Source organism: Elephantulus edwardii, unplaced genomic scaffold (genome assembly GCF_000299155.1).
Source record: "Elephantulus edwardii isolate Elephantulus edwardi_28Jun2011 unplaced genomic scaffold, EleEdw1.0 scaffold00444, whole genome shotgun sequence".
In the NCBI taxonomy this organism is placed as follows: domain Eukaryota; kingdom Metazoa; phylum Chordata; class Mammalia; order Macroscelidea; family Macroscelididae; genus Elephantulus; species Elephantulus edwardii.
The window spans coordinates 53,741-81,325 of NW_006400194.1; the positions used below are offsets into that span (position 1 = coordinate 53,741).

A 27,585-nucleotide genomic window follows, 5' to 3' on the forward strand; every position below is an offset into this window, starting at 1 on the left:
CTTTGTCACTGGCATAAGGTGCGTGAACATTATTGCTGGGAACAGACACATTTTGGTGGTGTGGCTGGTTTACAGTTTCTAAAAACGAAACCAGATTTTCATGATGGGACAACTCTTCTGCCACGGGAAATGAGACAACGTTCCAGTTTAGGTGAGTGTCCCCTTCAGTGAGGGCCCGGAAGAGTGATGGGATGGACTCATGCAGTTCCTCCACAGTGCTCTTCGACGTCGGAGGTGTGTCACTGTAATTTCGAGGATTGCACATACCAACGCAGTCACAGCACTCATCCCAAAGCGCGCCCAGACAAAGCATGCACTCCTTACAGCACGAGCAGTTGCCTTCTCCAGGCTGGCACTGGCATAGCTCCTGAATAAGACATTTGCTCACATCACTAGCACAGAGTGCTTTGTTACAGCTCAGCGACATTGGGATCCACATCAGGAACACCAGGATGGGCAAAGCGAACACAATACAGCATGACTTCATGTTTCTTCAAAGAAGACAACATGCACTTCCACGAAGCCTATCATGCCCAGTGGGTCCAGCCCGGTCCTGCGAAGCCTGCGGCTAAAGGCCAGGCCGCGCCTCTGCACCGCCCAAGCAAATTCTTAAAAGGAGTACCAATGTGTGATATAAAACTGGTGGCAAACAAGGGGCTATATTTTCTAAGCAAGAACATCAATGGAGGCTTCCATGAAATTGAAGGCTGAAGGAGGATTTAGTAGTAAACTAAGAATACAGAGCCTAATTGAATCAGGTCATGAAGCATGCACTGCCTGTCACCCTCTTCAAGTGTCTTCACTTAAACATATTTTAACTTAACATGATATGGGAGGAAATAAAGTCATAACCAGCAAAGCATAATGTAAAGTGAACCTTGATCATTCAAAGTGTAGCTTAAAACTAAATCACCAACTGGAAGAATCTGGTCTGAAAAACAATGTATTTGAATTGTGTAAATAAATTAGTATAATAAAACAAAAAAAGCGATAAAAAACCAAAATAGCAAAAACCAGGTCTATACCCAAAAGATTTCAGTTATGCTGAGCACTATGAAGTAGCCCTTCCAAATCTAATCTAAAATGATAAACCATCAAAAATGAAAACATTTACCAAACTAAGTATATGAGAGAGAAATTTTATTTTAGATGCTAAAAACATAACTTAAGAGAAAGATGAAAGATAAATAGTAAATACCAGTAAAGATTAAACCATGTACTTTTTGCATAATGAACTAGTTAGAATATAGCAAAAGCCTCCAAAACCAGACTACTTAGTAATGAACAGTGTTAAGAATCAATTCATCTATGTGGCAAAATAGTGAGAAGATTCATATGTAGGGGTGACAAGCCAGCCCAGTCTGGACATAGCTGGCTGTCTAGAAAAAGAATTTTAGTTTAGCCTGAAATTAACTGTTGTTGTGGATGGGTACTGTTGAGTCAGGACTGATGCAGAACAGACCCTCCACTGTGTTTTCAGAGACAGTAAATTGTATGTGAGGAGACTGCCTTTCCTTGTGAAGATCAGCTGGTGGATTCAAATCACATGCCTTTGGGATTGCAGCAAAGTTTCTTACCTCAAGGCTACGAGAGCTCCCTATTATTAATAGATCTTGGTTGCATGTTTATTTTGGACTGTAAAATTTGGTAGAAATCTATTTCCTCCTATTTGGCTCTTGTTGGTGCATATATTTGAATGAAAGTGGTATAACAAACCTACTTTGCATGTGATGGGTATTATCATGTCACTCACAATACTGGATTTCAGGATGGATCTAGAAATGGTTTCTACTAGGAATGCAACTTCATTTTTCCATTCCTAGCAAAAGTAGATGAAGTGACTGTCTGATTAAAAATGGCCCGTGCCACAGCTGCCGCACATCCATAGCTCTCCGAAGCCAGCGCCATGGAGCTCCAGCCGACGAAGGGGGAGGTAAGTGAAGGTGTTTATACCATGGCTCTTACAAAGCAGACCGCTACAAATCAACTGGTGGGAAAGCACCTAGGAAGCAGCTGGCAACAAAAGCCGCTCACAAAAGCTCGCCCTCTACTGGCGGGGTGAAGAAGCCGCATCGCTACAGGCCTGGTACTGTGGCACTCTGTGAAATCAGGCATTATCACAAGGCCACTGAACTCCTGATTCGAAAACTTCCCTTCCAGCGTCTGGTGCGAGAAATTACTCAGGACTTCAAAACAAATCTGCGCTTTCAGAGCGCAGCCATTGGTACTTTGGAGGAGGCAAGTGAGGCCTATCTGGTTGGCCTCTTTGAAGACACCAACCTGTGTGCCATCCATGCCAAACGTGCAACAATTATGCCAAAAGACACCCAGCTAGCACACCGCATACGTGGAGAGAGTGCTTAAGAAGCCATTAGGATGGGAAACATATCATTCTTTAAAAAAAAAATAAATCTCTTCTTCCTGTTATTGGTAGTTCTTGAACGTTAGATAATCTTTTTCCATGGGGTCAAAAGGTACCTAAGTATATGACTGTGAATGGAAACATAGGGGGCAGAATCAGGGATTGGCAGTTTTCCCATTTTCATTTGTGTGTGAATTTCTAAGATAAATGTGGGGATATAAAGCATTACTGCAAGTCAGAAAAAATGTTTCCCGTGAACAAGTTTCGGCAATTCAACTTTGTAAGAATTATAAATACACCTGTTAAATTTTTCTGGACAATGTCAGCATTTGGATTTTTTTAAAACAAGTAAATTTCTTATTGATGGCAACTAAATAGTGTTTGTAGCATTTTTATCATACAGTAGATCCATCCATTCACCATATTTTTCTAACTGAGTTGTCGTACAGGCAACTACGTTTTTAATGTTGTCTGTCTTCTGTGCTGTTCTGTAAGTTTGCTATTAAAATACATTAAACTATTAAAAAAATAAATTAAAAAAATGGCCCATGCCAGTTGATCTCAGCTCACCAAAGTCTAGGATGTTAATATGTGTTCCATTTCTTTATTAACAATATCCCATTTTCCTGTATTCCTATTTTTTCCTTTAAATTTTTATTTTAGTTTGCATATAAAGTTCATATACATTGTATTTCACACTATTCTTCATTCACATTGTATTTTATATATTCTTATATGTTTTATAAAATTAATCACCAGTGAACTATGCCCATCTTTACCCTGTCTTTCAGAACCCTGTCAGATCTTTCCCATTTCCTTCATTCCCTCCCTTTACCCACCAAACTGTGCAACCCTATGGTTTTGCTACTACCCATCTTCATCCCTTTGCTCCCACCTTGTACCCGCTTGGGTCCCCATATGTGTTTTACTAGTTATCCTTCTATTTTTACAACAATGGTCTTACGCAGCATTTGTCCTTATGAGACTGAATTAGTTCACTCAGCATAATGTTCTCCAGTCTCTTCCAAGTTATGTAGTATTTTTCGAAATAATTGCTCCTGAATGCTGAATAATATTCCATTGTGTGAAGGTACTGTAATTTCTCAATCCATTCATTTGTGGTTGGACATTTGGTCTGTTTCCATATTATTGTGATGGTGAATAATGTTGCTATCAACACTGGTGTACAAATCTCCATTTGTGTTGCAATCCTAATTTCCTTGGGGTATAGGATAAACTGAGTCACTGTAGCAAAAGGAATTGGCAGACACAGAAGAATTTTATGAAACAACATATGAGCAAGAGCCTATGGTGATGAAGGAAGAAGTTCAGGATGCTTTGAAGGAAATGGCAAAAAATAAGGCTCCAGGAATAGATGGTATACCAATTGACATGTTTCAGCTAACAGATGCTGCCCTGGACGTGCTCACCAAGTTGTGCCAGGAAATCTGGAGAACAACCACTTGGCCAACTGACTGGAAGAGATCTACATTTGTTCCCATCCCAAAGAAAGGTAACCCAACAGAGTGTGGAAACTATAAAACAATCTCATTGATTTCACATGCAAGCAAGATTCTACTGAAGATTATCCAAAAATGACTGGAATAGCACACGAGCAGAGCTGCCAGAAGTCCAGGCTGGGTTTAGAAGGGGCGGTGGTACTAGGGATATTGTAGCTAATGTTCGATGGATCTTCGCTGAAAGCAGGGAATACCAGAGGAATGTCTATCTGTGTTTCATTGATTATGCAAAGGCATTTGATTGTGTGGATCATAACAAACTGTGGCTGACTCTGAGAAGAATGGGAATCCTTGATTAGCACTTGATTGTGCTAATGCGAAACCAAGAACCAGTCATCAGAACAGAGAAAGGAAACACTGCATGGTTCAAAATTGGGAGGGGTGTACGCCAGGGATGTGTCCTCTCTCCATGTCTTTTCAACCTGTATGCAGAACAGATTATCCGGGAGCCTGGACTCTTATGAGGAGAAGTGTGGTGTCAGGATTGGTGGAAGATCTATCAACAATCTGTGTTATGCAGATGACACAACCCTACTTGCTGAAACTGAGGAGGACTTGAAGTGCTTGCTGCAAGAACTGCAGCCTCCAATATGGATCGAGGCTCAATGTCAAGAAGACAAAGATTCTCACCACTGGAACAACTGGCAGCATCAGGATGGATGGTGAAGAGATTGAGATTGTTCACAGCTTTAACTTGCTTGGCTCCACAGTCAACACTCTTGGCACCAGCAGCCAAGAAATTAAAAGACATATTGCGATGGGAAAGTCTGCTATTAGGTACTTCTCCAAACTACTGAAGAGCAGTGATGTCAACTCTGGAGACTAAGGTGCATCTGATACAGGCCATGGTCTTTGCAATCGTTATGTGTCAGAGAGTTGGACAATGACTAAGGAGGATAGAAGAACTGATGCCTCTGACCTGCGGCGCTGGATAAGAGTATTGAGGGTACCACTGACTGCTAAGAAAAAAAAACCAACACAGATTCATCCTGGAGAGGGTTATATCAGGCTACTCCCTGGAAGCAAGGATTTTGGGGCATCGTCTGACATACTTTGGACATGTAAAGAGGGACCGGTCCTTGGAGAGGAACATCATGCTTGGGAGGGTGAAAGGAAAGTGCAGGAGGGGAAGACCCTCGATGAGGTGGATTGATTCAGTGACTGGGGTAATCGGGATGGGTATACTGGAGACAGTATGCTTGGCAGAGGACAGAGCAGAGTTTAGAGCTGTTGTACATAGGGTCGCTATGAGTCGCAAGCAACTCGATGGCACATAACAACAACAACAACAACAACATATTCATAGTAGTGGAATAGCTGGGTCATACGGAGTTTCTACTATTCAACTTTCTGAGGAAATGCCAAACTGCCTTCTAGAATGGTTGTATCCTTGTCTCCAACATTTATTCCCTGCTGTCCTGATAAACTTTGCTAGTGGGATGAGATGGTATTTCAGTGCGATTTTTATTTGCATCTTTTTTATTACTAGTGATTTTCAGCATTTCTCATGTGTCTGTTGGCAATCTGAATGTCTTCCTCTGTGAAAAGTCTTGCCATGCCTTTTTCCCATTTTTTAATTGAGTTATCAGTCTTTTTCTACTGGAGGCTCAGGAGTATGCTGTAAACTTTTGTTATGAGACCCATGTCTGGGATGGTATATTGCTAAATGTTTTTCCCCAGTCAGTAAGTTTTCTTTTTATGCTGCTGGGAAAAGTTTTTGATGAGCACAGGGATTTAATCATCAAAAGGTCCAATTCATCAATTTTATCCTCTCCACATTGTGCATTTCTGGCTCTATTTGTCAGCCTTTATACCACAGACTAGGTCTTCAAAACTTGATCCCAGTTTGTCTCTTCTGAACTTTATTGTTTTGGGCTTTACTTTCAAGTCTCTGATCTGTCCTGAACGGATTTTTGTGTATGATGTGAGATGTAGATCCTGTTTCAGCTTTCTGCAGTTATCAGTCTGGTTTTGCCAGCACCATTTGTTGAAGAGGTTGTCATTTCCTCATCTGATAGGTTTTATTGCCTTATTGATTATCAGCTGACAATAGATATATAGGTCTATTTCACATTCCAATTATTAGTGGCTGTTCGCAATTTTTCCTCAGCTTCCAGTGCTATATCTACAAGTCTAAGTGTGCTCTATTGTTTATGGAGTTTTTGAAGGTCTATTAATTTGGAAGCGGATAGCTAATCCTTTTGCCTAGTCTGTCATATGAGTTGCAGGAGACTTGACGGTACATAACAACAACAACAACAACTTAGGACAGTATCTGACAGAGAAGCATCTTACCCAAAAAAACAGATGAAAGACACTTCTCCATAACATAAATACAGAGGTGACAGCAGGCAGGGTGAGTGGAGAAAATGAAAAATTCAAATGAGTCAAAATATGACTTAAAAATATATCCCACTTGAATTTACAAAATACCTCAAGAATAGGTATGGTACATTAAACAAAAATGATCAAAAATCAAACAAGTTGTTTGATAACACCAGGTATGAAGAAAAAAGTCATTAAAAAAGCAAGCAAGAAAGAAAAAGCTAAAATGGATGTCAGAAGTGATTCTGAAATTTACTCTTAAACATACAGAAGCTCAGGTGAAAGGAAGAAATGATAAAGAAACAGACTTGAACAGAAAATTCCAAAGGGGAGCTCAAGAAACTGACATCGTGATGTTGTTGTTGTTGTTAAGTGCCATCGAGTTTTAGGTGACTCATAGAGACCCTATGAAGGAGTGTACTCAACGCCTGTCTGTCTTTCATCCTCTCTCCAGGTTCATAGGGTTTCCAAAGGCAAGTTATTATGGAAGTGGATGCCACTCCTGCTTCCAAGACATCATGGTAGCCACAGAAAATATTGAACTTGCCACGGATTTAATTTTACTTGGACCAAAAATAAACACCCATGGAAGCAGCAGTTAAGAAGTAAGACAATGTATTGTATTGGGCAAATCTGCTGCAAAAGACTACTTTTTTAATGTATTAAAAAGCAAAGATGTCACTTTGAAGACTTAGGTGTGCCTGACCCAAGCCATGGTATTTTCAGTCACCCCTAGATGCACATGAAACTGGAGTAAGGAGACCGAAGAAGATGCCACAGAAATATAGTGTAGGCAAAGAGTACTGAATACAACGTGGACTGTCAGAACTACCACCATATCAGTCTTGGAGGAGGCATGGTCAGAATGTTCCTTTGGAGTAAATATGGTCAGACTTATGTCACATTCTTTGAATATGTTACCAGGAGGGGTTAGTCACTGAGGAAGGCTATCATTCCTGGTGAGGTAGATAGGGTCAGTGAAAAAGAGAAAGCTCTTTAGTGAAATGGTCTGATGCAGTGGCTGCAACAAATAGCTCAGACCTATCTGTTATAGGTAGACAGCAAAAGTTCAAATCACAAGGAGGGGAAAAGGAGATGTATTTATGTGTCATCGAGTCACCTATGATACATAGCTACCCTATGTACCTTACCTCTGAGCCCTGCCCTATCCTGAGCCAATCTCATTGTCTCCAACAGACCTAATCGCATTTTTCTAGTCACTGGATCAATCCATCTCATGCTGGGTCTTCCCCTCCTATGATGTCCCTCTTCAAGCACTGGCTCCTCCTGGCCATATGCTCAAAGTATGTGAGACAGAGATTTAAAATTCTTGCCTTCAGGGAGCAGCTTGGTTTCACCCTTTCCAGGACAGACCTGTTTGTTTTCCTGGCTGTCCATGGTTTGTTCAATATTCTTCTCCAGGACCACAACTCAAAGGCATCAATCTTTCTTGTCATTGTTCAGCTCTTTAATTGTGAACATTATGGCCTGCATCAAGACTGACACTGTTACTCTTCAGTACTCCAGAAAGGTCCCTGATGGCAGACTTTCCCAATGCAATTAGTCTTTTGATTTCCTGACTGTTGGTGCCAAGAGCATTGGTTGTGGAATCAAGCAAGCTGAAGTTATCAACACCTTAATATCGTCTTCATCCATTATGAGCTTCCAATTGGCCCAGTGATGAGAATCTTTGTTTTCTTGATGTTGAGCTTCAATCCATATTGAAGACTACAGCCTTGGCCTTTTGCAGCAAATGCCTCATGTTCTCTTCAGTTTCCACAAGCAAGTTTATGTCATCTGCATAACGCAGCTTGTTCAGTCTTCCTCCAATACTGATGCCACATTCTTCCTCATAAAGTCCAGCCTCCTGAATAACCTGTTCTGCATATAGATTTAAAAGGTATGGAGATAAGATGGATCCCTGATGCACACCTTCCCTGATCCTGATCCAGGCACTGTTTCCCTATTCTGTTCTGTCTACTGCTTCATGGTCAAAAGTAAAACTTTGGCATTTTAAAAAGCAAAGAAAAATTCCAGAGAGTGTGGGGAAAAAAATTTGCAAATTGCTTATCATACAAGAGAAAAATAATGCACACAACAACATGCAAAATGCCAGATAATGGTCAGGATATAGTGAAATGAAATGCATTCACTGCTGCTAGGAAATACAAAATGATACAAACTGGCCACAATGTGGCAGAACCTCAAAAAGGTAAACACAGAGTTCCTATAAAACTCACTGCCACCAACAAAGTTCCCATTCACAATAACCCTACAGGACATGACACAGAACTGTCATGCAGGGCCTCCAAGGTGTCAAATCTTTACACAGGTAGATGACCACATCTTTCCATAAGGCTATTAGGTAAGTTCAAACTGCCTTCCGGTTAGCAACCAAGCACTAACTATTGTATTATCAGGTCTCCTTTAAGTAACTTAACAATTCTATTCCCAGGCAAGTAGACCAAGAGAAATGAAAATTTATGCCCACACAAAAATTTATACATAAATGTTTACAGTAACAGTATTCAAAATAGTAAAAATGTATAAACAATGCAAATGTCCATCAACTTATAAACATAATGTAGTATAGTCATACAACGAATACTGTTTGGTAATTTAAAAATATGTTTTGATACATTCTACATTATAGAGAAACCCTGTACCACATTATGCTAAGTGAAAGAACATATTCAGAACACGACTTACTGTATGAGTCCATTTAAATGACATATCCAGAAAACTCAAGTCAATAGAAAAAAATAGAGCAGTGGCTGACCAGCTTCAAGTGGAAGGGAGATGGTGTGAAATGGGAATGATAACTAGTGGATACAGGGTTTCTTTTTAGCGTGATAATGATCTAAATTTGACTGTAGTGACAGCTGTGCAACTCTGTGAATAATATCCCATAAATCAATTAAAGAAAAGAAAGAGACAGGAACTCCATGCACTCAAGGCAATGTTTAAAAAAGTATAAAAATATGCTTTGAGACATGTATTTTTGAAGCAAATAATTAAGAAAGGGCATTAATTTCATTTAATGCCTTTTTATTGTCGTTAGACAATTTTCCACTTTTGAAATATCACAATGAAAAGGAGACAAAGTATGTAGGTTTCAAAAACAAATGGCTGATTAGAAAAAGAAATATAATATGATATGAAATGATAGATGACTTCTAATATGATGTGCTGCAGAAGAAAGATTGGCAGTCACCTCCCATGTGATTTGCTGCCTCTGAAAACCTGCTGGAGGGTCAGCCATTGGCTGGTTCTGACCCAACAGACGGTACACTACCACCACCACCACACAACAATATGATGTAGAAAGTTGGTCAGGAAGTCAGGAAATACAGAATCAGGTCTGGGCTTGTTTTATTATTAAACTATACCAAAGAAGGGTGACCCAACTGAGTGTGGAAAATACAGAACAATCTTATTGATTTCACATGCAAGCAAGATTCTACTAAGATTATCCAAAAACAACTGGAACAGTACATCAGCAGAGAACTGCCAGAAGTCCAGGCTGGGTTTAGAAGGGGTCGTGGTACTAGGGATATTGTAGCCGATGTTAGATGAATCTTAGCTGAAAGCAGAGAATACCAGAAGAATGTCTATCTGTGGTTCATTGATTAGGCAAAGGCATTTGACTGCGTGGATCATAACAAACTGTGGCTGACTCTGAGAAGAATGGGAATCCCAGAACATTTAATTGTGCTAATGCGAAACTTAGAAACCAGGAGGCAGTCGTCAGAACAGAGCAGGGCAACACTGCATGGTTCAAAATTGGGAAGGATGTACGCCAGGGATGTGTCCTGTCTCCATACCTTTTCAACCTGTATGCAGAGCAGATTATCCGAGAGGCTGGGCTCTATGAGGAAAAGTGTGGCGTTAGGATTGGTGGATGATCTATCAACAATCTGCGTTATGCAGATGACACAACCCTGCTCGCTGAAACTGAGGAGGACCTCATGCACTTGCTGCAGAGGGTCAAGGACTGCAGTCTTCAATATGGACTGAGGCTCAATGTCAAGAAGACAAAAATTCTCACCACTGGACCAATCGGTAGCATCAGGATGGATGGTGAAGAGATTGAGACTGTTCACAGCTTCAGTTTGCTCGGCTCCATGGTCAACACTCTTGGCACCAGTAGCCAGGAAATCAAAAAACGTATTGCAATGGGAAAGCCTGCGGTTAGGGACCTCTCTAAAGTACTCAAGAGCAACAGTGTCTCTCTGGAGACTAAGGTGCGCCTGATACAGGCCATGGTTTTTGCAATCACTTGTTATGCATCAGAGAGTTGGACAATGACTAGGGAGGATAGAAGGAGAATTGACGCCTTTGAGCTGTGGTGCTGGAGAAGAGTATTGAATGTACCATGGACTGCCAAGAAAACAAATAGATTCATCCTAGAGAAGGTTAAACCAGGCTGCTCCTTGGAGGCAAAGATTCTGGGGCTTCGCCTGACATACTTTGGACACGTTGTAAGGAGAGACAGGTCTTTAGAGAGGGACATCATGCTGGGCAGAGTGGAGGGACAGCGCAGGAGGGGAAGACCCTCTATGAGGTGGACTGATTCAGTGACTGGGGTAATCGGGATGGGTGTGTCAGAGGCAATGAGATTGGCACAGGATAGAACAGGGTTTAGGGCTGTTGTACATAGGGTCACTATGAGTCGCAAACGACTCGACGGCACATAACAACAACAGTAACAACAATGATATTTTATTTTTTGCCAGAAAAGACTGACACTAGGGTAAAGGAGGAAGCTTGGACCAGATTCTTTGGACCATATAAAGGTTAGGCAAACAGGTAACTAAGCCAGAGTTTCAGCTTCCTCACTCCAACTTCTACCACAGTTAAAGAGACACTACTTTTCTTATATTTTCAGTACTTGGGTTTTTAGTTTAATACACAATTAAAAGGCATTTTGTCTCTAAATCCTCATTGCTGTCTAGTCAGAACTAACTCATAGCTGACCCTCTAGCAGTTTTTTGGATGCTGTCAATCACTACAGGAGCTTACCCATCTTTCTTCCTTTCCACAGCTGGTAGAACTAATTCTCTATGGACTGGGCCAGCAGAGATCCAACTATTTTAAAGACGGTGCTCTAGTAGCCTCATCTGTAGGGAGCCATGTTGCTAATTCAAAGGATGTACAACTCTGCGATTCGAATCCATCACCTTCTCTGAGAGAGAAAGATGGAAAATCTCCTAATGTGCAATTTTACAGCCTCTGAAATCCACTGGAAAGCCAGCTATGAGTCAGTTCCAACTGGGTAGCGATGACTTGACATCACTAAATAAAATATATGAAAGCCCTGGAGTCGATAACCCAGGAATAACAATTCATAAATACAGCATTTTTAAAAGTTAAGTCAAGATTGTTCTTAAGAAACAAAATAATTATCCAAGGAGTATTTTTTAAAAAGCAGTGATCTTATTAAAGAAAATGGTATCAAATAAACATTATACTTTCATTTTCTCTTTATAACCTCATTTTTGCTATTCAAAGATTTTAAATACAAACTTTGTTCTATCTCTAATCTCCTCTTTTCAAAGAACTTTAAATAAGTTAATAGGAAAACTCAAATCTAAGATCTTTTTATAAAATAACAAAAGCATGTAAGAGCTCATCTTTAAATATAACATATACTTACCAATGGTCAAGAAATCTGATTGATACTGACAAGTCATTCCAAAGCCAAAATCTCGCCAAAAGCCCGAATCTTTTTTGTGAACCTTATAAAAAAATTGATAAAAAAAATCTTCAATTTAATCACTCAAGAGCTAGAAGTTTTAATTAACAATGATAACAAAGATACATAATATTTTCCAAACATTTTCCTTGTCATTATGTATTATTAAGTTCTTAAAAAAATAGTAATCCACATCAGCAAAGGAGTCTTGTCACATTTTTAAGGAATACATCCTATAATACACTGACATAAATCCAACACAACAGACCTTTCTTGGATGCTTATCTACTGTCTATTTCCCCAGAGTTCTTCTCATTGTTTACAGGCTTCCTTTTGTTAACTACTTGGTCCAAGCAGCCAGTGGATTTTAGGAAAAGTTCTCCCCATAGCTTCAAAGTGGGCTATGGAACCTTTGCATCAGTTAGGGAATCTTTCCCTACTTAGTATACAAAATGGTTTAATAACAGGCATTCGACCCAGTTCAAACTATCAAGCCAGAAGGGAAGGTTTGTATGGAACTCTGGAAAACAAAAGCCTCTCCATTCTTCTGAAAGTGCTGCTATATTAGATACTTTTAACATTGTATTGGGAAAAGTCAGAAAGCAAGTTCAACTTGAACTGTAGCTTGCGTTTGGAACACCTTTATTGGAACCCTCATCTGTTTACATATGATCTATGACTGCTTTTATTCTATAAGGCAGAGCAGAGTAGTTGTGATATGGCATTCAAAACATAAAATATTTCCTATCCAACTTTTCACAAAAATAGTTTGCAAACCCATTAGAGGGTGCAGAAATTAAGCTTCCAATTATTGCAGTCCTTTTGCACCCATGAAGAAAACTAGATTCAAAAAAGCTATTACCATAAAATCCAAGCAGAAGTAAAAAAAATTAGAATTTGGATGACATTGAGCCACAGAACCAAGAAAAAGTTTATGCTTGATAAATGCCTTTTCTACCTAGGGTATAAAAAAGCCATAAGGGGCTACAAGGGAACAAAAAGGCAGTAACGAGGCAAGATCAACAATGTGGGTATAGGAACCTGGGGCTATAAGTTACGATGGTATGCGTATACAAAAAGAAAGAACAGTGGACAGATATAGAAAATACTAGAACTCATAAGCCAACAAGTGACTTATGAGATGAGGTAGAGAGGGATGATGAGGCGAAAGGATAACTCAAAGATGAAAACTGTTTCATCCTTAACAGGTAGTAATGCATATTGTTGTTGTTATGTGCCGTCGAGTCATTTGTGATTCATACTCTTCCCAAATTCTGAAAACACCAGAGAAAGAGCCGACACACCAAGAGTAAGAAGTTCAGTTCTGTACATATAAACCTGAGGTAATCTGTAGGGTAGCCACATGGAAATTTATGTAGATAAGAGAATAGAAGGAATAGCAGGATATATACTATTGTAGTTAGATGCCATTGAGTCAATTCCACTTGATACAAGACCCTCTCCAAAGTGCTAAAAAGCAAAGATGCCAGCTTAAAGACTAAGGTGTGCCTGATAGAAGTCATGGCCTTTTAGGTTACCTGCATCTGAAAGTTGGATAATGGATAAGGATGACAGAAGAGTCAATGCCTTTGAGTTATGGTGCTAGAAGAGAGTACTAAATAGCCCACTGAACAAACAAATTTGTCTTGAAGAAAATGAAACCAGGGCACTCATGGGGGACCAAGGCTCGTGAAACTTAATCTGACACACTTTGAATATATTAGGAGAGGCCAGTCCTTGGAGAAACACATCATGTTTGGAAAAGTGGAGGGTTAGCATAAGAGAGGAAGACCCTCAAAAAGATGGATTGACGCAGTGACTATAACGATGAGCTTAAGTATATCGGAGATGATGAAGATGGTACACAATAAAGCAAGGTTCAGACCTGTTGGGTATAGCATCATGTGAGTCTCAGTCAACTCAACGGTACATAGCATGATCAACAGATGGAAACTGCATGAAACCGTGAAATCCTCACAATCTCCACTGTACGTAAGCACACTGTTGCAGTCATTGTGTCCGTTCATCTTGTTAAGGGTCTTCCACTCTTTAGTTGACCCTCTACTTTTTCAAGTATGGTATCTTTTCCAAGGACTTGCTCCTCTTGATAATATAACCAAATAATTTGAAAAAGAGTATATTTTAAAGAGAGGTTACGGTCTAAAAAAGCTGCTGTGTGGAATTACGGAAATGGCTAGGGAAAAAGCACAGACTTAACAAGGAAGCATTGACAAACAAAGCTGGTATTTTTCTTTCACATTTTTTCTTTTCATTGTGGTAAAAAATATACAAGTGAAAACATTCACCAATTCTAAAATTTCTACATACACTTGGGACTATTTCACTATTTAGCCTATTGTTGTTATGTGCCATCTAGTTGCTTGCGACTCATAGCAACCCTATGCGCAACAGCCCTAAACCCTGCTCTATCCCTTACCAATCTTATTATCTCTGACATGCCCATCCCATTACCCTAGGGACTAAATCAATCCAGCTCATTGAGGGTCTTCCTCTCCTGTGCTGTCCTTCCACCCTCCCAAGCATGACATCCCTCTTCAAGGACTGATCCCGCCTTGCAACATGGCCTGTATCAGACATACCTTAGTCTCCAGACTGATATTGTTGCTCTTCAGTACTTTGGAGAGGTCTCTGACAGCAGACTTTCCCAATGCAATTCATCTTTTAATTTCCTGGCTGCTGGTACCAAGAGTGTTGACTGTAGAGCCAAGCAAACAAGCTGTCAACAATCTCAATTTCTTCATCATCAATCATGATGCTGCCAATCAGCACAGTGGTGAGAATCTTTGTTTTCTTGACATTGAACATCAATCCATTTTGAAGGCTGCAGTCTTTGACCTTCTGCAGCAAGTGCTTCAGTTCCTCCTCCATTTCACCAAGCAGAGTTATGTCATCTGCATAATGCAGATTTTTGATGAGTCTACCTCCAATCTTCATGCCACACTTCTCCTCATAGAGCCCAGCCTCTTGGATAATATGTTCTGCATATAAATTGAGACAAACACCCTTCCCCATTTTGAACCATGCAGTGTTTCCTTGCTCTGTTCTGACAACTGCCTCTTGGTCCAGGTATAAGTTTCACATAAGTACAATCAAGTGTTCTGGGATTCCCATTCTTCTCAGAGTCAGCCACAGTTTGTTGTAATCCACACAGTCAAATGCCTTTGTATAGTCAATGAAACACAGATAGACATTCCTCTGATACTCTTTGTTTTCAGCCAAGATCCATCTGGAAGTAGCCATAATATCCCTAGTGCCACGGCCTCTTCTAAATCCAGCCTGCACTTCAGACAGTTCTCTGTTGATGTACTGTTCCAGTCATTTTTGGATACTCTTCAGCAGAATCTTGCTTGCATGGGATATCAATGATACCGTTCGACAATTTCCACACTCTGTCGGTTCACTTTTCTTTGGAATGGGAACAAATATAGATCTCTTCCAGTCAGAGAGCCAGGTAGCTGTCCTCCAGATTTCTTGGCACAACTTGGTGAGCACATCCAGGGCAGCATGTGTTCACTGAAATACGTCAATCGGTATGCCACCAATTCCTGGGGCCTTGTTTTTTTTCAATTCTTTCAGAGCAGCTTAAACTTACTCATTCATCACCACAGGCTCTATTTTTAGCGCTAATTACCCCCCCCCCCCATTTTTTTTAGGCTCAAGTGGCACAAGAAGCTGCACTGCAATCCTAAAGGCACATGGTTCAAGGCCACCAACTGCTCTGCGGGAGAAGGATGGGGAGTCTCTTCTCATACAATTAACTGCCTCTGAAAACCAGCTAGAGGATTGGCTATGGGTAGGTTCTGACTCTACAGTACACAACACCATTTTTAACAATATCTCTTATTTATAAACATAATTCTTTTCTCTAATTTCCATGTATTTTCTATATGTATTCATATTATCATGTGTTAATGTTTCTGTTTATTAAAATATGAGGCCTTTTCACAGAGTGTTGTTTTCCTTAAACATCTAGTTAGTTTTGGTAATAAACTGATACTGCTGTTAAGTTCTGTCAAGTTGACCACAACTCAGAAACCCTAAACTGCTCTCATCTTCCCACTGCTAAGGAGTCAGAACTGATGCACAATTGACCCTCAAGTGGGTTTTCAGAGGTTGTAAATCACATAGGAGAATTCTCATGTTTCTCCCAAAGGAACACCTAGTAGATTCAAACTGCTACTGATATTGGTAGTACAACTCCCTACTGACTACATCCCCAAAGCTACTAGTTTTATTTAAAAAAATCATTATCCAAAAATGACTTCTGGTTTTCAGTACAAGGACTTATATCCAGCGACAAGAGTAAATATGGCATAGATGGCCTCAGACATAGTGTCTAGCAGTACTGAGTCCAAGGCCATCCCATCCATCATATAGCTTAACATTTTCCCAAGTCTCGGCTTTATCCTTGCAGTCCAGTGACCTCACATACTGCTTTAGTCTTGGAAATGACCCTGCTCAGCACAACTGAGAGAAATACACTGATTCCATAGGTCCCTAAACATGGACCATTTTCTACCTCTGAGTACTCAGAGAATGCAAAGAAGTCCTATTTTCACTCAGTTATCTGAGGACACTCCAAACTCTTCTCCTGACTATGCTATTCTTCCATGTGAGTTAACTGTGAGAAATTTCTCAGTATCTCATTTTCCCCTTTTCTTTCCAATTGTGTTTCATTCATGTACACTGTTAATGTCTATCTTTGTTTCACTGATTATGCAAAGGCATTTGACTGTGTGGATCATAACAAACTGTGGCTAACTCTGAAAAGAATGGGAATCCCAGAACACTTGATTGTGCTTATGCGAAACCTATACTTGGACCAAGAGGGAGTCGTCAGAACAGAGCAAGGAAACACTGGGAAATTGGGAAGGGTGTATGCCAGGGCTGTATCCTGTCTCCACACCTTTTCAATCTTTATGCAGAACAGGTTATTTGGGAGGCTGGGCTCTATGAGGAGAAATGTGGCATCAGGATTGGAGGAAGAATCATCAACAATCTGCGTTATGCAGATGACACAACCTTACTTGCTGAAACTGAAGAGGACCTGAAGCACTTGCTGTGGAAGGTCAGGGATTTTAGTCTTCAGTATGAATTAAGACTCAATATCGAGAAAACAAAGAGTCTCACCACTGTGCAGACTGGCAGCGTCATAATGGATGGTGAAGAGATCGAGATTGTTCATAGGTTTGGTTTGCTTGGATCCACAGTCAACACTCTTGTCACCAGGAGCCAGGAAATGAAAAGATACATTGTGATGAGAAAGTCTGCGGTTAGAGACTGCTCTAAAGTGCTGAAGTGCAAAGATGTCAATTTGGAGAGTAAGGTGCACCTGATACATGCCATGGTCTTTGCAGTAACTTCCTAAGCATCAGAGAGCTGGCCAATGACTAACTAGGGAAGACAGGAGAATTGATGCCTTTGAGCTGTGGTGTTGGAGAAGAGTATTGAATATACCATGGACTGCTAGGAGAACGAACAGGTTTGTCCTGGAGAGGGTGAAGCCAGGCTGCTTCTTGGAGGCAAGGATTCTGAAGCTTTCGTCTGACATACTTTAGACATGTTGCAAGGAGGGACCAGTCCTTGGAGAGGGACATCATACTTGGGAGGGTGGAGGGACAGCACAGGAGAGGAAGACCCTTGATGAGATGGATTGATTCAGTGACTGGGGTAATAATGGGGGCAGGTGTGTCGCAGATGGTGAGACTGGCACAGGATGGGGCAGAGTTTAGGGCTGTTGTACATAAGGTCGCTATGAGTCGCAGGCGACTTGATGGCACACAACAACAACAACACTGCTAATGATTTTTTTCTCCCCCCTCCCCCTAGCAAATTCTACAACCATATGATTTCCCCCTCCTTCATACCCTCAGCCCCCCTGCTCTCTCCTCTTGGCTCTTTGCATATACATGCACATCACTGGTCATCTTTGTTTTTATAATAATGGTCTTATACAGAATATGTTCTATGCACCTGAGTTAGTTCATTCAGCATAATGCTCTCTAGCTTCTCCCATGTTATATGGTATTAGTCAAAATTGTTGCTCCTGAATACTGTAAAGTATTCTATCATGAGAATGTACCACAGTTTCTCAATCCACTCATCTGTTGATGGACATCTGAGCTGTTTCTATGTTCTACCTATTTTGAATAATGCTGCTATGTATATCAGTATACAATTCTCGCTTGTATCTCAATTCTGTTTTCCTTGTAGTATACTCCTAGCAGTGGTATAGCTGGATCATATGGAAACTCTATGTTCAGCTTTTTAAGGAAACACCAAATTGTTTTCCAGAGTGGCTGTACCATTTTACAATTCCACCAACAATGTATGGGAGTTCCAATCTCTCCACATCCTCTCCAACATTTATGTTCTTTGTTGAGCTTTATCATTGCTACTGAGGTGAGGTGGTATCTCACTGTGGTTTTGATTTACATCTCTATTACTATCAGTGATTTTTTGCATTTCTTCATGTGTCTGTGGCCATGCAAATGCCCATTTTGTAGTTGGTGGAGGCCCTGTAGTATTTTGTAATATTCATTATGAGACACTTGTCTGAGATGTCACTTCAAAGTGTTTTTAACTGGTCAGTTGGTTTTCTTTTCACCTTATTAGAAAAAAGTTTTGTTGCACACAAGCACTTAATCTTTAGAAGGTCCCATTCATTGATGCCATTCTATCTTAGTCATGCCTTTCTGGCTGTATTTGTTAGCCTCTTTATACCATAGGCTAAGCCTTCTAAGCTTGGCCCCCTTTGTCTTTTATAATCTTTATAGTTGTAGGCTTTACTCCTGTCTCTGATCCGCCTGATTTTTGCATATGGTGTGACATGTGGATCCTGTTTCAGCTTTTTCTTTGTTAATTTAGTTTATTTTTTATAACATCATAAGAATTTAATAAACATGATGATTACTACCACACAATATGTACTATGTGTTCTTGATTGGTGCTTTCATAGGCATTGATTGGGGATCCAAGTAAAATAAAATCTTTGGCAACTCCAATCTTTTCTTCATTTATCATGCTGTTTATTGGTAAAGACTGTTGTGCTTTTGCTTATTTGTTTGTTTTTTAAGATTTTGAACCATGCAGTGTCTCCTTGCTCTGTTCTGACAACTGCCTCCTGGTCCAAGAATAGGTTCTGCATAAGTACAATCAAGTGTTCTGGGATTCCCATTCTTCTCAGAGCCAGCCACAGTTTGTTGTGGCCACACAGTCAAATACCTTTTCATAGTCAATGAAAACAGATAGACATTCCTCTGGTACTTTCTGCTTTCAGCCAAGATTCATCTAACATTAGTTACAATTTCCCTAGTACCATGACCTCTTCTAAACACAGCCTGCACTTTGGGCATTTCTTTGTTGATGTGCTGCTCCTGTTGGTTTTGGATAATCTTCAGCAGACTCTTACTTGCATGTGATATTAATGATATTGTTCAATAATTTCCACACTCTGTCAGATCGCCTTTCTTTGGAATGGGAACAAATATAGATCTCTTCCAGTCAGTTGGGCAGGAGGTTATCCTCCACATTTCTTGGCACAGCTTGGTGAGCACATCTACGGAAGCATCTGTGTGTTGCAATATTATCAACTGGTATGCCATCAATTCTTGGGGCCCTGTTTTTTGCCCATTCTTTGCATTGGGAAAGGCTGCTGTCAGAGGCATCGCCAAACTACTGATGAGCAATGATGTCAGTCTGGAGACTAAGGTGCGTATGATACAGGCCTTAGTCTTTGCAATCACTTGCTATACATCAGAGAGCTGGACAATGACTAGGGATGATAGAAGGAGAATTGATGCCTTTGACCTGTGGTGTTGGAGAAGAGTGTTGAATATACCATGGACTTCTAAGAAAAAACAGGCTCATCCTGGAGAGGGTGAAGCTAGGCTGCACCTTGGAGGCAAGGATTCTGAAAGTCCATGTGACATATTGTGGACATGTTGCAAGGAGGGATGAGTCCTTGGAGAGGGATGTCATGCTTGGGAGGGTGGAGGGACAGTGCAAGAGGGGAAGACCTGTGATAAGACTGATTTCAGTGATGGGGAAATGGATGTAGGTGTGTCAGAGACAATAAGATTGGCACAGGACGGGGCAGGGTTTAGGGCTGTTGTACACAGGGTTGCTATGAGTCACAGGCACTTGACAAAATATAACAACAACAACAGAGATGTTAATGAAAATTTATAGAGAACTTGGATTTCCATTCATTCACTATTGCACAATTTCCTCCCTGCCCACCCCTCCCCAGTTCACTTTTCACTTTGAAAAAAAATAAAAAAATTCTTTCATTGTTGTACAATCCCCCAACCCCCAAGTTCACTTTACTATACAGCACTTACTCTGGACTGTTATAATGAAAACAATATCCAATCATGTATTCCTATTAAGCAGTTCTATTCCTCGTCTGTTCTATTGCAATCTTCCCCCTCTTTCCTTAGTTTCCCCCCAAATGTGACGTCAGCCCTGTTTTATAACAGTGGCATTATGTAGTATTTTTCCTTTTGTGACTCGTATATTTCACTCAGCATAACGTCCTCCAGGGTCATCCATTTTGTATGTTTCATGAGGTCCTTATTTTTCAGTGCTGCATAGTATTCCACTGTGTGAATACACCACAGCTTCTCTATCTGTTCTTTTGTTGATGGGCACTTGAGTTGTTTCCCTCTCTTTGCTATTGTGAACAATATAGTAATAGATATGGATGTGCATATATCTGTTTGGGTGGCAGTTCTGATTTCTTTAGGGTATATTCCCAGTAGTGGAATTGCTGAGTCAAAGGGTATTTCTATTTCCAACTTTCTGAGAAAGTGCCATACTGCCTTCCAGAGTGGCTGCACCATTTTACACTCCCACCAACAGTGAATAAGGGTTACAGTTTCTGCACAGCCTCGCCAGCATGTGTTGTTTGCTGTTCTGTGGAATTTTGATACCTCATCATTGTTTTCATCTGCATCTCTCTTTTAGCCAGGGATTTTGAACATTTCTTCATGTTTTTGTTCATCATCTGAATGTCTTCTTTGGTGAAGTGTCTGTACATACGCTGTGCCCATTCTGTGACTGGGTTGTTTAATTTTGTTGTGGTTTGTTTTAGGTTTCTGCAGATGTAAGTCCAGTATCACTAGCACCATTTGAAGAGGTTGTCATTTCTCCATTTGATAGGTTTTATTTCCTTGTTGAATACCAGTTGATAGAGGGGTTAATTTCTGGGTTCTCTACTCTGTTTCACTGATGTATGTGTCCATCACTGTACTAGTACCATGGTGTTTTGGTTATTTTAACTCTGGAGTAGATTTAGAGACCAGGGAGTGGTATGTATGTTTTTCAGCAGGGCTTTGCTTATTAGGGGTCTCTTTCTTTTCCAAACAAATTTGCTTACTGCTTTTCCTATCTCTTTGAAGAATGAATGTTATACATATTGGGATTGCAATGAACAGGTATATTGCTTTTGGAAGAAATGCCATTTTCACTATATTGAGTCTTTCTATCTATGAATAAGGAACATTCTTCCATTTATTTAGGTCTCTTATTCTTGCCTATCTGATTCAGGTCATAGTCTTTCCGATTACTAGTTATGCATCCGAGACCTGGACAATGAACAGGGATGACAGAAAAAGAATTGATGTCTTTGAGCTGTGGTGTTGGAGAAGAACAATACTAGGGATGACCAAGAGAATGAACACCATCTTGGAGATGGTGCAGCTGGAGTGCTCTTTGGAGGCAAGAATGATGAGGCTTCTGCTCACATACCTTGGACATGTTGCTACAAGATGCTGTTCCATGGAGAGCAACATGACACTGGGAAGGGTCTAGAGTCAGTGAAGGTGAGGAAGACCCTCAACCAGGTGAATTAACATATGACTGCTGCAAGGGGCTCTTGTGTGTCAGGAAGCGTGAGGATGGCGCTGGACAGGACTGGGGTCAGATCTTTTGTTCATAGGGTCACTATGAGTTATGCCCAACTCAAAAGAACTTAACAACAACAACAAAAATTCTTGCTCACAGTAGTGTTCAGTAGTTTTCTTTGTAAAAGTCTTTTGTGATTCTAGATAGGTTTATTTCTAAGGATCTTGATGACTTGTCGACTATTATAAATGGTATTGCTTTATTTCCTTCTCTGTTTTCTTTGTTATTGTAGAGGAATCTCATTGATTTTTTTTCTTATATCCTGCCATTTTACTGAATTGGTCTACTAGGTATAACAGGGTTTTTGTTGTTGTTGTTGTTGAGTTCTTGGGTTTTCTGTGTACACTATCGTATCGTCTACCTACTGTGAGAGTTTTACCACCTATTTGCGTATCTGGATGACTCTTATTTCCTTCTCTTGCACCATGCCCTAGCAAGTTCTTCCAATACAATATTGTATTGTATAAGAAAGTGGGTATCCTTGTCTGGTTTCTGTTCTCGGGATGGCTTTTCTCTTTCTCCACCGAGGTTGATGTTGTTTCTTGGATTTGAGTATGTACTTTTTCACTACGTTGATGAAGTTCCCTTCAATTCCTACCTTGCTGAATGTTTTAATCAGGAAGGGTGTTGGATTTTTGTCAAAGACCTATCATCTGATAGAATCATGTGGTTCCTGTTTTTTGCTTTGTTAATGTGATGAATTATGCTGTTTTTCTTATGTTGAACCATCCCTGCATAACTGTTCTGAATCTTACTTGGTAATGAGGGATTATTTTTCTGATATAGTACTGGATTCTACTGAGATTCTATTGGATTTTGTTGAGTTTTGCATCTATATTTGTTATTGTTGTTATGTGCCATCAAGTCGCCCGTGACTTAAAATGACTGTATGTATAAGAGCCCTAAATGATTATCTATCCCTTGCCAATCTTACTGTCTCTGACACAGCTATTCCCAACACCACAGTGACTGAATCAATCCATCTCATCGAGGGTCTTCCTCTCCTGCGCCTCCACACTCCCAAGCATGACATACCTCTCCAAGGACTGATCCCGCCTTGCAACATGTCCAAAGTATGTCAGACAGAGTTTCAGAACCCTTGCCTCCAAGGAGCAGCCTGGCTTCACCCTCTCCAGGATGAACTTGTTTGTTCTCCTAGCAGTCTATGGTATATTCAATACTCTTCTCCAGCACCAAAGCTCAAAGGTATCAACTTTCCTTCTATCATCCCTAGTCATTGTCTAGCTCTCTGATGCATATCAAGTAATTGCAAAGGCTATGGCCTGGATCAGTTGCACCTTAGTCTCCAGATTGACATCACTGTTCTTCAGTACTTTGGAGAGGTCTCTGACAGCAGACTTTCCCAATGCAATTCATCTTTTAATTTCCTGGCTGCTGGTACCAAGAGTGCTAATTGTAGCTACAAACAAACTGAAGCTGTTAACAATCTCAATCTCTTCACCATCTATCATGATGCTGCCAATCTGCCCAGTGGTGAGAATCTTTGTTTTCTTTTTCTTTTTTTTACAGGCAAATAAATATCATAATTTATTTTAGGTTATTTTAATGGATTCCATTTACTTCTTTATTCCAGTGTCGAGCTCAATTGTCGATGATAAGCCTTGGCTACTACTGTGAATACATCTTTTGTGCTCAAAATTACTTACAAAATGCTAATCACGCTAACTTCCCGCTCAAGTTTATTAGCTTAGCTCTTGAAACCATAGTTCTAAGATTTAGAGACAGTTTATGAATGGTTGAGAACTCCCCATGGCACTGGGAAATTAATTTTGGTTTCTTTACTGCTTGTGCAGAATGCTTATTCCATCAGCAGTAATTTACTCTAATTAGGGGCTATGTGTTCTGAAAATATAAGGATTTCTTTCAAGAGAAATGAAATGTTTTATAGTTTTTATGTTTCTGTCAACTTCAAGAAGAAACTTATAACCCAAATAATCTGATAGAAGAAATAATTGCATATTGGAATTAAACACCATTTTGTTCAATGAGTGGATTATTTCTTTCACAGAGTTCCTGAGCAGTGATTTCTGATCTTCTGAAGAAGTCTAAGTAATTATCAGTCTACACATTCTAGGCACATGGTTAAGTAATTAGGATCTGCTTCCATGTCTTATTGGTCTTTTATCTATTGCAGGAATTAATACTGTTTTTATCTTCCTGTCACTAAATAAAGGGCCTTCTAGTGACCTCGTGGCAAAGAGCTGCACTGCCAACCTGAAGGTACATGGTTCGAATCCACCAGCTGTTCTGTGAGAGAAAGAAGGGCAATCTCCTCCTGTGTGATTATATTGTCTCTAAAAACCTACTGGAGAGTCAACCATGAGTGGATTCTGACTTGAAAGTACATAACAATAACAACATCACTACATAAAGCATCCCTGGAAGAGATTAAAGTACTTACTGTTATAAAGGCTAGAAGTTTAGGTATACCCAAAGCTTCTCAGAAGAAACACCTGGTGATCTACTTCTAAAAAATCATTAACTGAAAGCTTACAGGGTCAGCCTGAGTCAGAATCTACTCGAGGGCAAATTCTGTAGCTAGTGCACTGGTCACAAAATGAGCTTTCGGGCAAGCACTGTACCAAAAGGAATCTCTTAGACCCGAGTCACGCCACAATACATAATATCTGAAGGAATCACTGGTGCTTTTAGTCCATGCATCTCTCTCAAGTGTCATTGTTGTTGATTGGGGGTATCAACTCATATCTGACCCTCCTGAAGGTTTGTAGAGACTCTCCTGAGCGTTTTCAGAGGCTATAAGTTGCACCAGAGGAGACTGCCTCTCCCTCTCCCAAAGAACAGTTTGTAGATTCACAGAGCTTTCCTTTAGGTTGACGGCACAAGTCCCTACCACCAGTGGCTTTAGAAATATCTAAATCTTTGACTTAATGTTGAGTTTCAATCCATATCGAAGGTTGCAGTCCTTGACCTTCTGCAGCAAGCACTTCAAGTCCTCCTCAGTTTCAGCAAGCAAGGTTGTGTCATCTGCATAACGCAGATTGTTTATGAGTCTACCTCCAATCCTGATGCCACACTCTCCTCATAGAGCCCAGCCTCCCAGATTATCTCTCTGCACATAGATTGAAAAGGTATGGAGATAGGTCACATCCCTGGTTTACCTCTTCCTGGTTTTGAACCATGCATTGTTTCCTTGCTCTGTTCTGAGGGCTGCCTCTTGGTTCAAGTATAGGTTTTGCATAAGCACAATCCAATGTTGTGGGATTCCCATTCATCTAAGAGTCTGCCACAGTTTGTTTTGACTCATACAGTCAAAAGCCTTTGCATAGTCAATTAAACACAGACAGACATTCCTCTGGCACTCTCTGCTTTCAGCCAAGATCCATCTGACACTAGCTACAACATCCCTAGTGTCATGGCCTCTTCTAAATCCACTTCAGGCAGTTCTTTGTTGATGGGTTGTTCCAGTCATTTTTGGATAATCTTCAGCAGAATCTTGCTTGCATGGGATATCAATGATACCGTTCAATGATTTCCACACTCTGTTGGGTCACCCTTCTTTGGGATGGGAGCAAATATAGATCTCTTCCAGTCAGTTGGCCAAGTGGTTGTTTTCCAGATTTCTTGGCACAACTTGGTGAGCACATCCAGGGCAGCATCTGTTAGCTGAAATATGTCAATTGGTATACCATCTATTACTGGGGCCTTGTTTTTTGCTATTTCCTTCAAAGCATCTTGAACTTCTTCCTTCATCACCATAGGCTCTTGTTCATCCATTGTTTCATAAAATTCTGTGTCCACCAATTCCTTTTGGTACAATATCTCTGTATACTCTTTCTATCTTCTTTTAATGCTTCCTGGATTATTTAATATTCTGCCCAAAGCATCCTTAAGTATTGCAACTCGAAGTTTGCATTCCCATCTATATTTTTGAGAAATATCTGTTTGCACCAGCAGTTAAGCAATAAAAAGACAAACTGCACTGGGAAAAATGTGCTTTCAGGGACCTTTCCAGAGTACTGAGAAGCAATGATGTCAGTCTAGAGACTAAGGTGTGCGTTATTCAGGCCACGTTGTTGTTGTTGCTGATTTCTGTCAAGTTGAGCACAACTCATAGTAACTCTATGAACAAAAGACCTAATGTTTTTCCATAACTATTGTCCTTTCTCCAAGTTCACAGAGTTTCCAAAAGCATGTGGTTTAGGAAGTGGATACCACTCCTGCTTCCAAAACTGTGTTCCTCCTGGGAGATCCACCAAGGACTTTGCACATTGGAAACCATTATGGTATTTGATACCCAATGGCATAAGGTTCAGTATCACAGCAAACCCACAGTACTTCATATAGCACACTGACAAAGAGTGAAGTACAAAGTGGAGAGTGTTCCTTCACCTATAATAGCACTAGTCTCATTTAGCAGTGGTTAAGTGTTGTCAAGTCAAATATGACTCAGAGTAAGCTTTGCACAAAAGACCTAAACTCTGTTTTTTTAACTAACATAATTTCTGAACATTTATAACGTGTAGAGAGTTTGTGAAGTTTCCAGAGGCATTGAGTTTAGGAAGTGGATGCCACTCCTGCTTCCTAGCATGAATTAATCTGGAAGCTCATCCAAACATTGTACATAATGGGTAACCATTATGGTATTTGACAAGACTATGGGACAGTGTTCAGCATCATAGCAACTCCAAGTTGTTCAGTAGAGCAAATAGACAAATGATTGCTGTGTCATTACTTGTTGTGCATCAGAGATCTGGATAATAAGGATTACAGAAGAAGAATTGTTATCTTTGAGTTGTGATGCTAGGAAAGAGTGTTGGGACTGCCAAGAAAACAAATAAGTCTGTTTTAGAGAGGGTGAAACAAAGTTTCTCCTTGGGGACTAGGATTTTGAAGCTTGTCTCACATACTCTGGGCATGTGGCCAGGAGAAGGACATCATGCTCAGAAGGATGAAGGGACAGCACAGAAGACAACAAGCCTGGACAAGCCAAATGATAAGAGTAACTGGGGCATTGGGGGTAGGTGTGCAATGGGAGTTAGTAAGATTGGCTCTGGACTGGTCAGGCTTCCGAAATGTTGTACATAGGGTTGTTATGAGTCGCAGGTGACTTGATGACACTTAACAATAACAACATCTGTCTGTAGTTTTCTTTTTTTGGTAGTCTTGTGTCATATGCATAATGCAGATTGTTGATAGATCGTCCACCAATCCTAACGCCAAGCTTCTCCTCATAGAGCCCAGCCTCTCAGATAATCTGCTTTGCATACAGGTTGAAAAGGTATGGAGACAGGACACATCCCTGGCATACACCCTTCCCAATTTTGAACCATGCAGTGTTGCCCTGCCCTGTTTTGATGACTGCCTCTTGGTCCAAGTATAGGTTTCCATTAGCACGATTAAATGTTCTGGGATTCCCATTCTTCTCAGAGTCAGCTAGTTTGTTATGGTCCACTTATGTTATGTTATCCATTATGTTGTGTTGTTATGTTATGTTATCCATTTCCTCTAGATTTATTAATTTATCAAAGTATGCTGTTGTTGTGTACCATCGGGTAGAAACTGACCCACAGCTAATCCTCTAGCAGATTTTCAGAGGCAGTTAAGCGCATGGGTGGAGACTGCCCTTCCTTCTCCCTGTGGTGCAGATACACAGTGTGCCTTCAGGATTGCAGCACAGCTTCTTGACACTAAGCCACCAGAGTTCCCTAGTATAAAAGTACAGGTTTTCATGATATGATTATATTAATAACATTAAATAATTAATATAAAATAAT

General features: G+C 40.3%; 2 protein-coding genes across 2 annotated transcripts in view; both read right to left on the reverse strand.

Annotated features, from left to right (window-relative positions):
- The window catches only part of CSGALNACT2 (chondroitin sulfate N-acetylgalactosaminyltransferase 2), a 95,811-nt gene that overhangs the window by 44,566 nt on the left and 23,660 nt on the right, over positions 1–27,585 (reverse strand). The window contains exon 6 of the mRNA XM_006902738.1: positions 11,864–11,945. Coding sequence (XP_006902800.1) covers positions 11,864–11,945 — 82 coding nt within the window. The remainder of the gene's footprint in view (positions 1–11,863; positions 11,946–27,585) is intronic.
- On the reverse strand, positions 2–497 carry LOC102862149 (twisted gastrulation protein homolog 1-like; the record flags this gene model as incomplete). The annotated part of the gene is made up of 1 exon (XM_006902739.1): positions 2–497. A coding segment is annotated over exon 1 (486 nt), but the record flags the coding sequence as incomplete, so codon positions are not given.